Below are 13,395 nucleotides of genomic sequence, written 5' to 3' on the forward strand. Positions count from 1 at the left end.
TACCATCTCAACACGGGGAGAGGTTTTTATTCCCATTATTTTCTTACTCAGAAAAAGAATGGCAGGTAGAGACCCATCCTGGATTTATGAAAAGTCAACAAATTTTTGAGAATGCAATGTTTCAAAACAGTGACTATATCCACAATAATTCTGGCAGTAGAGAAAGGAGATTGGCTCTCAGCCCTCAACCTCCAGGATGCTTATTTTCATATTACCATATGCAGCACACAGAAGATTCCTGAGATTTACCCTAGGGAATCAGTATTTACAATACAGAGTGCTACCCTTTGGCCTGTCAGCTGCCCTAAGAGTTTTTTTTCCCAAGGTTCTCACGGTCATTGCAACTCACCTCCGCAGACAGAGAGTGATGATTTTTCCATGCTTAGATGACTAGTTCGTAAGGGCACCAATGCAGCAAGGAGTGATAAACACCACACATACCACGATAACCCTTTTCATGGATGTTGGGTTACAGATAAATGTACAGAAGTCCACCTTGGTCCCTGTCCAACAGTTGGAATTTATAGGACCCTACCTCTACTGTCTCACAGCAACAGCAATGTTACTCCAACAACGCTTCCTCACTCTAGTCAACCTAATTTCAACAGATGGACAGCCCACAAACATCTGCCAGGATGTGTTTACAACTGTTGGGGCACATGTCGGCAACAACGTTTGTCTTAAAATATGCCAGGCTCCACATGAGAGTCTTACAGGCCTGGCTTCGAACAGTGTATATACCACACAGACATTCTCTCAACTGATGCCTCACGATGCCCCTCATGGTAAAAGAAACGCTAACATGGTGGACACAACCACAGAACATCTGCTCAGGTGTCCCTTTCCAACAAAAAGTTCCAACAATGACAGTCACGATGGATGCCTCTCTAGTTGGTTGGGGGGCACATTTATGCGACAGTATGGTCTAGGGCTGCTGGTCTCCAGCAGAGTCTAACTTGCACATAAACTTACTGGAGCTAAGGGCAGTCCGAAACGCATGCAAGCACTTTCTCCCTTTAATCAGGAACAATGCCATCAAGATCCTTATGGACAATATTGCATGCATGTTCTATATAAATGGCCAAGGGGGAGCCTGATCATACCCCCTATGTGCAGAGGCAGTACATCTCTGGAATTGGTGCATCACCAACAACATAGAGATTTCGGCATCCTGTTTGCCGGGATGTCAGAACACAACAGTGGACCACCTAAGCAGCGACTTCTCACAAACACACAAGTGGGAGAGGGATCCTGGAATTCTCAAAGCCATATTCAAACTATGGGGGTTCCCCACTATAGACCTATTTGCAACAGCTCAGGACTTCAAGTGCCCACAGTATTGCTCCCGGGCTGGATTGGGACACCACTCCCTGGGCAATACTCTCCTCATAAAATGGGAAGCCCCACTGTTGTATGCATTTCTTGCGATCCCACTACTGATCCGAGTCATTCACAAGATCACGCAGGACAAATACAGGGTCATTCTCATTGCACCCACATGGCCCAGACAAACATGGTTCCCATTCCTGAGACAGATGCCAGTGAAATCACCTCAAACCCTTCCCTTAGTTCCTCACCTTCTGTCACAGGACATGGGGCGTGTCCGTCACCCCAACCTCGCAGTACTCCACCTCAAGGCCTGATTACTCCATGGCTGGTGGGGGTAAAGAAGGACTGTTCTGAAGAAGTGAAAGATATACTGCTGAACAGTCGCAGACTAAGCACAAGAAGGGTAGATAGATAGATACACATAAGTGGAAATGATTCTGCACTTGTTGCCAGGACAAACAGATCTTTCCACAATCAGCCCCACAACTTAGAATCCTCGACTATATACTGGGCCTTAAAAATCTGGGCTATCCACCTGCTCCGTCAGAGTACATCTGGCTGCCATCACCTCCTTCCATGACAAGGTGGATGGAGTCACTATCTTTGCTCACCTGATGACTAAACGCTTCCTTAAGGGCATAGAAAACACTTACCCAACACTAAGAAACCCTACTCCCATGTGGGACCTCAACCTTGTTCTACACGGTCTCATGGGAAAACTGTTTGAACCCCTTGCAACTTTCTCTCTGTTATACTTATCAGTGAAGGTTGCTTTCCTCATTGCCATCACGTCAGCAAGAAAGGTGGGAGAATTAGTTGCCCTAATGGCAGACTCACCTTATACTACATTCTTTAAGGATAAAGTAATCCTATGACCACACCCCAAGTTCATCCCCAAGGTTGCCTCCCCTTTTCATTTAAATCATCCCATATACTTACCTGTATTTTTCCCGAAGCTCCATACTGACAGCAGGGAGGCCTCACTCAACATGCTGGACATCCGCAGAGCACTAGCTTTCTACATAGAAAGAACAAAAGCATTCAGAAAATCATCTCAACTGTCAGTTTCCATAATAGAACATTTGAAGGGCCAAACCATCTCAAAACAAAGACTATCCAAATGGATATCTGGGTGTATCCATTTGTGCTATCAAAACAGCAACCTGCAACCTCCACCGAGAGTTTGCACACACCCCATCAGAGCAGTATCAACATCTATGGCCTTTCTCAATAATGTACGTATGATGGGTTCCCCCTGGGGTACCACTGAGCCCCCTTGACCCACCAGCCTGGGCTCCCTCTCACACTGTGGTGCAGTGATAAGTTGCCAAGCTCTCTAAGCTTGCTCTTTCACCAGCATATACACAGGTAGAACACACCGAGCTGCAGAATTTACAGGCTACTATGATCAGCTCTGCATGGGGAGTCTACAGCTAAGGAACTGTCCAGCTGCTCAAGAACACACACACCCTTGGCACGTAAACCCAAAATTATACTGCCTTGCGCTGCACAAAGACTGTGCAGTTTAAGCTTATGAAATTCACCTTCTACATTTGTAATAGATACATAGACAATATTCCTAACCTCAGATTCCAAAATGATACATGCGTACAAATAGGATAATCATATTCAGTAAATCATAACCTTTACAATGATCTCTCACATGACCTATCTTGTATTAAAATACATCATAGTTATGCCATAATCATACCATAATATATCTATGAAGATTATGGGATGCAGTGTCACAGTATCTATTACTGACATTTGCAAAGCAGCTACCTGTGCATCTGCCCGTACTTTCACTAAACACTATGCTCTAGAACAACAATCAGCAACAGATGCTCAGTTTGGACTCACGGTGTTATCCACTGGCAATGAATCAACTCCAAAGCCCCTCCTCTGCACTGAGGGGCATTGCTCAACAGTCACCTAAAGTGGAGTACCCACAGGGACACTCCTCGAAGAAGAGAAGGTTACTCACCTTGTGTGGTAACTGAGGTTCGAGATGGTTGTCCCTTTGGTTGCTCCACTACCCCCCTTCCTCCCCTCTACTTCGGAGTTTCACGCCGATCCTCTGGAGTAGAGAAGAAACTGAGGGACGGTTGGCTGCGCACTGCTCGGAGCGGCGCAAGACAGCTGCGGCGCGTGGCAGCCAACTGGGCACTGCTACTACAAATCTCCAATTATAAGTGTAGGGTGCCAAGACACTTAAAGTGGAACACCCACAGGGACAACCATCTCGAAAACCTCTATTACTGCACAAGCTGAGTAATCTTCTTTCTGAATTACTGTGTAATAAGACTGTGATTATGTCATGAAGGTTTAGTCCATTCTTTCATCTTGCAAGTATGAAGCAATAACTTATTATTTAATGTTTATATTGCAGAGCCACCTAGAGGCCTTAGTAAGGGTAGGTCTCATGTGCTAGTCACATTACAAACATAGTACAATGACAGTACTTGCACGGTAGAACTTACTAATATGCACTCTTTATTTAAACTTAACAGGAAATATGAAGAAGCATTAGAATACCATCGTCAGGCCCTAGTATTGATTCCTCAGAATGCTTCCACATACTCTGCCATTGGATACATACACAGTCTAATGGGCAATTTTGAAAGTGCAATTGACTATTTTCATACGGTATGTATATGGTTTAAATGAGAGAGGTGTTGGTCACAGCTCCATAAGTAGGGTTAAATTTTATTTGTGTACTTAAACAAATTCATTGCCTTATGTTTGAAAAGTACAATGTAGCCTTCTCAAACTTACAGCACTTACTCTTTGAATATAGAATAAATGTTCTGAGCATTTACAAGGATCCTTTAAGAAATGTTGTATGTGTCAGTCCTTTCTATGTCCCAGATTATCATAATAAGTGACCCACATAGACTCTTCAGATTTACCAGATAGTTAGAATTCACTGAAATATGGTATAATTTACGTTTCAAGAAATTAGGTTCTAAATTATCTACCTCTTCTCTGTAATGACACTGAGGGGGGGAAAAATATGAAAAACCTGTGTATTTAAAAATCAGTCTAATCTAGTCTGTGACCACAAACACTAAAGTACCATAAACATAATTATATGATTATTATATAATATCACTCCTGGGCAGAATGAAGGTTGTTTGCATGTAAGGGTTCCACATCTTAACATGTCTGGATTTCTTCTAAGTATAACCTTAACACTGAATTTTCTGAGTTTTTGTAATGCTTGGTTTGGGGATAACATTCCTGCAATGCTTTCACCCCTAAATTAAACTCAACTTCAACTCATATTAATATAATTTTTAATTTGAGTCTGTATATTGCAATTTAGCTGTACAAACAATAAACTTGCTCAAAGATTCAAAGTGTAGAAGCTGTAAGTATTATATTTTATTAATTTATCATTAATTATATTCCATGAATTCATCTTCCTTCATGGAAGAGGAAAGGTTGCACTGCTGTTTTGTGGACAAATTTTAGTACTGGAACAAAGGTGGGTATAGTGTATCTAGTTTTGGTTTTGTTAATCATAGAAGATTAGAGTTGGAAGAGATTTCAGGAGGTCATCCAGTCCAACCCCCCTGCTCAAAGTCAGGACCTCCCAGCTAAATCATCCCAGCCAGGGCTTTGTTAAGCTGGGCCTTAAAAACCTCTAAGGATGGAGTTTCCACCACCTCCCTAGGTAACCCATTCCAGTGCTTCACCACCCTCCTAGTGAAAAAGTTTTTCCTAATATCCAACCTAGACCTCCCGCACTGCAACTTGAGACCATTGCTTCTTGTTCTGTCATCTGCCACCACTGAGAACAGCCGAGCTCCATCCTCTTTGGAATCCCCCTTCAGGTCGTTGAAGGCTGCTATCAAGTTCCCCCTCACTATTCTCTTCTGCAGACTAAATAACCCCAGTTCCCTCAGCCTCTCCTGATAAGTCATGTGCCCCAGCCCCTAATCATTTTTTTTTTTGCTCTCTGCTGGACTCTCTCCAATTTGTCCACATGCTTTCTGTACTGGGGGGCCCAAAACTGGACTCAGTACTCCAGGTGTGGCCTCACCAGTGCCGAATAGAGGGGAATAATCACTTCCCTTGATCTGCTGGCAATGCTCCTACTAATGCAGCCCAATATGCTGTTAGCCTTTTGGCAACAAGGGCACACTGTTGACTCATATCCAGCTTCTCGTTCACTGTAATCCCCAGGTCCTTTTCTGCAGAAGTGCCGCTTAGCCAGTCAGTCCCCAGCCTGTAGCAGTGCGTAGGATTCTTCTGTCCTAAGTGCAGGACTCTGCACTTGTCCTTGTTGAACCTCATCAGATTTCTTTTGGCCCAATCCTCCAATTTGTCTAGGTCACTCTGGACCCTATCCCTACCCTCCAGCATGTCTGTCTCCCCCCATCTTAGTGTCATCCCTGAACTTGCTGAGGGTGCAATCCATCCCATCGTCCAGATCATTAATGAAGATGTTGAACAAAACCAGCCCCAGGACCAACCCCTGGGGCACTCCGCTTGATACAAGCTGCCAACTAGACATTGAGCCGTTGATCCCGATGATCTAGCCAGCTTTCTCTCCACCTTATAGTCCATTCATCCAATCCATAGTTTAACTTGCTGGCAAGACTGCTGTGGGAGACCGTATCAAAAGCTTTGCTAAAGTCAAGGTATATCCCATCCACCGTTTATCCACAGAGCCAGTTATCTCATCATAGAAGGCAATCAGGTTGGTCAGGCATGACTTAGAATCATAGAATATCAGGGTTGGAAGGGACCTCAGGAGATCATCTAGTCCAACCCCCTGCTCAAAGCAGGACCAATCCCCAACTAAATCATCCCAGCCAGGGCTTTGTCGAGCCTGACCTTAAAAACTTCAAAGGAAGGAGATTCCACCACCTCCCTAGGTAACGCATTCCAGTGCTTCACCGCCCTCCTAGTGAAAATATTTTTCCTAATATCCAACCTAAACCTCCCTCACTGCAACTTGAGACCATTACTGCTCATTCTGTCATCTGCTACCACTGAGAACAGTCTTGATCCATCCTCTTTGGAACCCCCTTTCAGGTAATTGAAAGCAGCTATCAAATCCCCCCTCATTCTTCTCTTCCTCAGACTAAACAATCCCAGTTCCCTCAACCTCTCCTTATAAGTCATGTGTTCCAGTCCCCTAATCATTTTTGTTACCCTCCGCTGGACTCTCTCCAATTTTTCCACATCCTTCTTCTAGTGTGGGTCCCAAAACTGGACACAGTACTCCAGATGAGCCCTCACCAATGTCGAATAGAGGGGAACGATCATGTCCCTCGATCTGCTGGCAATGCCCCTACTTATACATCCCAAAATGCCATTGGCCTTCTTGGCAACAAGGGCACGCTGTTGACTCAAATCCAGTTTCTCGTCCACTGTAACCCCTAGGTCCTTTTCTGCAGAACTGCTGCCTAGCCATTCGGTCCCTAGTCTGTAGTGGTGCATGGGATTCTTCCGTCCTAAATGCAGGACTCTGCACTTGTCCTTGTTGAACCTCACCAGATTTCTTTTGGCCCAATCCTCCAATTTGTCTAGGTCCCTCTGTATCCTATCCCTACCCTCCAGCATATCTACCTCTCCTCCCAGTTTAGTGTCATCTGCAAACTTGCTGAGGGTGCAGTCCACGCCATCCTCCAGGTCATTTATGAAGATATTGAACGAAACCGGCCCGAGGACCGACCCTTGGGGCACTCCACTTGATACCAGCTGCCAACTAGACATGGAGCCATTGATCACTACCCGTTGAGCCGAACAATCTAGCCAGCTTTCTATCCACCTTATAGTCCATTCATCCAGCCCATACTTCTTTAACTTGCTGGCAAGAATACTGTGGGAGACGGTATCAAAAGCTTTCCTAAAGACAAGGAATAACACATCCACTGCTTTCCCCTCATCCACAGAGCCAGTTATCTCGTCATAGAAGGCAGTTAGATTAGTCAGGCATGACTTGCCCTGGGTGAATCCATGCTGACTGTTCCTGATCACTTTCCTCTCCTCTAAGTGTTTCAGAATTGATTCCTTGAGGATCTGCTCCATGATTTTTCCAGGGACTGAGATGAGGCTGACTGGCCTGTAGTTCCCAGGATCCTCCTCCTTCCCTTTTTTAAAGATGGGCACTACATTAGCCTTTTTCCATTCATCCGGGACCTCCCCCAATCGCCATGAGTTTTCAAAGATAATGGCCAATGGCTCTGCAATCACATCCACCAACTCCTTTAGCACTCTCAGATGCAGCGCATCCAGGCCCATGGACTTGTGCTCATCCAGCTTTTCAAAATAGTCCCGAACCACTTTTTTCTCCACAGAGGGCTGGTCACCTCCTCCCCATGCTGTGCTGCCCAGTGCAGTAGTCTGGGACCTGACCTTGTTCGTGAAAACGGAGGCAAAAAAAGCATTGAGTACTTCAGCTTTTTCCACATCCTCTGTCACTAGGTTGCCTCCCTCATTCAGTAAGGGGCCCACACCTTTCTTGACTTTCTTCTTGTTGCTAACATAACTGAAGAAACCCTTCTTGTTATTCTTAACATCTCTTGCTAGATGCAACTCCAGGTGTGATTTGGCCTTCCTGATTTCACTCCTGCATGCCTGAGCAATATTTTTATACTCTTCCCTGGTCATTTGTCCAGTCTTCCACTTCTTGTAAGCTTCTTTTTTGTGTTTAAGATCAGCAAGGATTTCACTGTGAAGCCAAGCTGGTCGCCTGCCATATTTACTATTTTTTCTACACATCGGGATGGTTTGTCCCTGTAACCTCAATAAGGATTCTTTAAAATACAGCCAGCTCTCCTGGACTCCTTTCCCCCTCATGTTATTCTCCCAGGGGATCTTGCCCATCAGTTCCCTGAGGGAGTCAAAGTCTGCTTTTCTGAAGTCCAGGGTCCATATTCTGCTGCTCTTCTTTCTTCTTTGTGTCAGGATCCTGAACTCGACTGTCTTATGGTCACTGCCTCCCAGGTTCCCATCCACTTTTGCTTCCCCTACTAATTCTTCCCTATTTGTGAGCAGCAGGTCAAGAAGAGCTCTGCGCCTAGTTGGTTCCTCCAGCACTCGCACCAGGAAATTGTCCCCTATGCTTTCCAAAAACTTCCTGGATTGTCTGTGCATCGCTGTGTTGCTCTCCCAGCAGATATCAGGGTGATTGAAGTCTCCCATGAGAACCAGGGCCTGCGATCTAGTAACTTCCGTGAGTTGCCGGAAGAAAGCCTCGCCCACTTCATCCCCCTGGTCTGGTGGTCTATAGCAGACTCCCACCACAACATCACCCTTGTTGCTCACACTTCTAAACTTAATCCAGAGACTCTCAGATTTTTCTGCAGTTTCATACTGGAGCTCTGAGCAGTCATACTGCTCCCTTACATACAGTGCAACTCCCCGACCTTTTCTGCCCTTCCTGTCCTTCCTGAACAGCTTATATCCATCCATGACAATACTCCAGTCATGTGAGTTATCCCACCAAGTCTCTGTTATTCCAATCACATCATAATTCCTTGATTGTGCCAGGTCTTCCAGTTCTCCCTGCTTGTTTCCCAGGCTTCTTGCATTTGTGTATAGGCACTTGAGATAACTTGCTGTTTGTCCTGCTTTCTCAGTATGAGGCAGGAGCCCTCCCCTCTCGCACTCTCCTGCTCGTGCATCCTCCCGGTATCCCACGTCCCCACTTACCTCAGGGCTTTGGTTTCCTTCCCCTGGTGAACCTACCTTAAAGCCCTCCTCACTAGGTTAGCCAGCCTGCTTGCGAAGATGCTCTTCCCTCTCTTCGTTAGGTGTAGCCCGTCTCCTCCTAGCACTCCTCCTTCCTGGAAAACCATCCCATGGTCAAAGAATCCAAAGCCTTCTCTCCGACACCACCTGCGTAGCCATTCGTTGACTTCCACGATTCAACGGTCTCTACCCAGGCCTTTTCCTTCTGCGGGGAGGATGGACGAGAACACCACTTGCGCCTCGAACTCCTTTATCCTTCTTCCCAGAGTCACGTAGTCTGCAGTGATCCGCTCAAGGTTATTCTTGGCAGTATCATTGGTGCCCACGTGGAGAAGCAGGAAGGGGTAGTGATTCGAGGGCTTGATAAGTCTCGGCAGTCTCTCCGTCACATGCCCTTGGTGTTGACTGTTTCTGATCATAGAATCATAGAATATCAGGGTTGGAAGGGACCCCAGAAGGTCATCTAGTCCAACCCCCTGCTCAAAGCAGGACCAATTCCCAGTTAAATCATCCCAGCCAGGGCTTTGTCAAGCCTGACCTTAAAAACCTCTAAGGAAGGAGATTCTACCACCTCCCTAGGTAACGCATTCCAGTGTTTCACCACCCTCTTAGTGAAAAAGTTTTTCCTAATATCCAATCTAAACCTCCCCCACTGCAACTTGAGACCATTACTCCTCGTTCTGTCATCTGCTACCATTGAGAACAGTCTAGAGCCATCCTCTTTGGAACCCCCTTTCAGGTAGTTGAAAGCAGCTATCAAATCCCCCCTCATTCTTCTCTTCTGCAGGTTAAACAATCCCAGCTCCCTCAGCCTCTCCTCATAACTCATGTGTTCCAGTCCCCTAATCATTTTTGTTGCCCTTCGCTGGACTCTCTCCAATTTATCCACATCCTTCTTGAAGTGTGGGGCCCAAAACTGGACACAGTACTCCAGATGAGCCCTCACCAATGTCGAATAGAGGGGAACGATCACGTCCCTCGATCTGCTCGCTATGCCCCTACTTATACATCCCAAAATGCCATTGGCCTTCTTGGCAACAAGGGCACACTGCTGACTCATATCCAGCTTCTCGTCCACTGTCACCCCTAGGTCCTTTTCTGCAGAACTGCTGCCTAGCCATTCGGTCCCTAGTCTGTAGCTGTGCATTGGGTTCTTCCGTCCTAAGTGCAGGACCCTGCACTTATCCTTATTGAACCTCATCAGATTCCTTTTGGCCCAATCTTCCAATTGGTCTAGGTCCTTCTGTATCCTATCCCTCCCCTCCAGCGTATCTACCACTCCTCCCAGTTTAGTATCATCCTCAAATTTGCTGAGAGTGCAATCCACACCATCCTCCAGATCATTTATGAAGATATTGAATAAAACCGGCCCCAGGACCGACCCTTGGGGCACTCCACTTGATACTGGCTGCCAACTAGACATGGAGCCATTGATCACTACCCGTTGAGCCCAACAATTTAGTCAGCTTTCTACCCACCTTATAGTGCATTCATCCAGCCCATACTTTCTTAACTTGCTGACAAGAATACTATGGGAGACCGTGTCAAAAGCTTTGCTAAAGTCAAGAAACAATACATCCACTGCTTTCCCTTCATCCACAGAACCAGTAATCTCATCATAAAAGGCGATTAGATTAGTCAGGCATGACCTTCCCTTGGTGAATCCATGCTGGCTGTTCCTGATCACTTTCCTCTCATGCAAGTGCTTCAGGATTGATTCTTTGAGGACCTGCTCCATGATTTTTCCAGGGACTGAGGTGAGGCTGACTGGCCTGTAGTTCCCAGGATCTTCCTTCTTCCCTTTTTTAAAGATTGGCACTACATTAGCCTTTTTCCAGTCATCCGGGACTTCCCCGGTTCGCCACGAGTTTTCAAAGATAATGGCCAGTGGCTCTGCAATCACAGCCGCCAATTCCTTCAGCACTCTCGGATGCAACTCGTCCGGCCCCATGGACTTGTGCACGTCCAGCTTTTCTAAATAGTCCCTAACCGCCTCTATCTCCACAGAGGGCTGGCCATCTCTTCCGCATTTTGTGATGCCCAGCGCAGCAGTCTGGGAGCTGACCTTGTTAGATCACCTTCCTCTCCTCCAAGTGCTTCAAAATGGATTCCTTGAGGACCTGTTCCATGATTTTTCCAGAGATTGGGGTGAGGATGACCAGTCTGTAGTTCCCCGGATTTTCCTTCTTCCCTTTTTTAAAGATGGGCACTAAATACTGCCTTTTTTCAATTGTCCAGGACCTCCCCCGATCACCACGAGTTTTGAAAGATAATGGCTCTGCAATCTTAACTTTTTGTCAGTTAAAGAAGCAGCGGTATTTTTTGTTCATTTGTTGGAAGGGGAGCCTCATTTTATAGTGAAGACTGTTATGAATGAAGAACACAATCTGAAGCAGCAACTAAAGTAGACATAGAAATGAAGAGAAAAAACTGTGTGAAGTTATGATGATGCTATGATGTTGCAAATATCTTTCTCCTATTGAATATTCTGTACTCTGTTTTTTACAGGCCCTTGGTCTTAGGAGGGATGACACTTTTTCAGTCACCATGCTTGGACACTGCATAGAAATGTATATTGGTGATTCCGAAGCTTACATTGGTAAGTATATCATTTGTCACTATATGTAGTAAAATTAATAGTAAAAGAAAAAATTGTTAATGTGTATCCCATAAAAGATCCTCTAATGTTACATGAAGAAAAAGTGTACTTGTGGCACCTTAGAGACTAACCAATTTATTTGAGCATAATGCATCCGATGAAGTGAGCTGTAGCTCACGAAAGCTTATGCTCAAATAAATTGGTTAGTCTCTAAGGTGCCACAAGTACTCCTTTTCTTTTTGCGAATACAGACTAATACGGCTGCTACTCTGAAATCTAATGTTACATGTACAACAGAAACCCATCAGAAAAAAAAATTGGTAGCAAGCTACTGAATCAAGAGAGAGTTCATTAAATTCAGTGGGAAGAGTCTTATGTTAAGATCAGAAAGGAAAAAATATAAATCTGGGACAAGATTTTTTTTTTACATGGAGGACATTAAAGACTATTCCATTGTGAAGGAGATGTATATTCCAATATTAACTGATTGAATCTTGGCACTGTCTGGAGAAACTAGTTATTGATACCATAAATAATGGCTTCTAGGACAGTTTATTTTAGCATCTATTTTTAATAATCATTCATAGCACCCCCAATATACATGTCACCATGCAAAATGCTTGAAGACAAAGACAAAACACAGGATGATTCAGGTAAAGAGACAAGTATGGACACAGTAGGAAGGAAGGAAATCTAATGTAAAAAAGAGTTCTGGAGAGCTGGAAGTTTTTTAAAAAAACATTATTAAGGGCACAAAGAGCAAACTATCCTAATGCGTAAAAAAGATAGGAAATATGATAAAGGACCATCTTGGCTTAACCAGAAGTGTTTCTTCGAGTGCCTGTTCATGTCCATTCCAATCAGGTGTGTGCACGTGCATGGTAGCTGGAAGATTTTTCCCATAGCAGCCTCCATTGGGTCGGCATGGGCGCTCCCTGGAGTCGTGCCTTCATGGCGCTCAGTATAGAGCCCTGCCAACCCGCCACCCCCTCAGTTCCTTCTTACCACCAGTGATGGTTAGCTGAAACATCCCATAGCCCTTGCCTAGCAAGTGCCTTTATCTCCGTTTTTTGTGTATAGTTCTCTCTAGTTAGTTGTATAGTAGTTAGTTGGGGGTTCCCCCCACCCCATCCAACTCCCCGGAACCAGGGTATGCCGCAGTCCCTGGATTTCAAAACTTGTGAAGTCTGCGCTAAGTGCATGCCAAAGAGTGACCCCACACTTCTTGTATAAGGTGCCTAGGGGAAGGTCACCAAAAGGACTGGTGTAAGATCTGCTGCAAGTTCCATTCTAGAACTATTAAGTCCCACTGAACTATTAAGTCCCATTGACCGCCATTCCCAGCCAATGGGATCTTTGGGGGAGATACCTGGAGGAGCGGCCGGGGCAACACACAGACCCCTGTGCCCCCCACCCAGGTCCTAGCCACTTCCCGGAGCGGCGTGGGGCAGGGCAGGCAGGCAGGGAGCCTGCCCTGCCCCCAGTGCGAACTGGGCCAGACCCACCCCCTGAGCCCCTCCTGCAGCCAAACCCCCTGCCCTGAGCCCCCTGCTGCACCCCACACCCCTCCTGCACCCCAACCCCCTGCCCTGAGCCCCATGCTGCACCCCAACCCCCTGCTGCACCCTGCACCCCTCCTGCACCCCCTGGGGACAGGGAGGGGATGGAGTTGGGGTGGGGATTTCAGGGAAGGGGTTGGAATGGGGGCAGGGAAGAGGTGGGGCAGGGCAGGGCCTCAGAGAAGGGGTGGAGTGGGGGCG

General features: G+C 46.0%; 1 protein-coding gene across 2 annotated transcripts in view; it reads left to right on the forward strand.

Annotated features, from left to right (window-relative positions):
* CDC16 (cell division cycle 16) overlaps positions 1–13,395 on the forward strand; it is a 65,518-nt gene that overhangs the window by 49,029 nt on the left and 3,094 nt on the right. For both annotated transcript variants that reach the window (XM_084627997.1, XM_084627998.1), the window contains exons 16-17: positions 3,840–3,975; positions 11,545–11,635. In XM_084627997.1, coding sequence (XP_084484123.1) covers positions 3,840–3,975; positions 11,545–11,635 — 227 coding nt within the window. The remainder of the gene's footprint in view (positions 1–3,839; positions 3,976–11,544; positions 11,636–13,395) is intronic.

Source organism: Lepidochelys olivacea, assembly GCF_965140295.1.
Source record: "Lepidochelys olivacea isolate rLepOli2 genome assembly, chromosome: 1".
NCBI lineage: Eukaryota > Metazoa > Chordata > Testudines > Cheloniidae > Lepidochelys > Lepidochelys olivacea.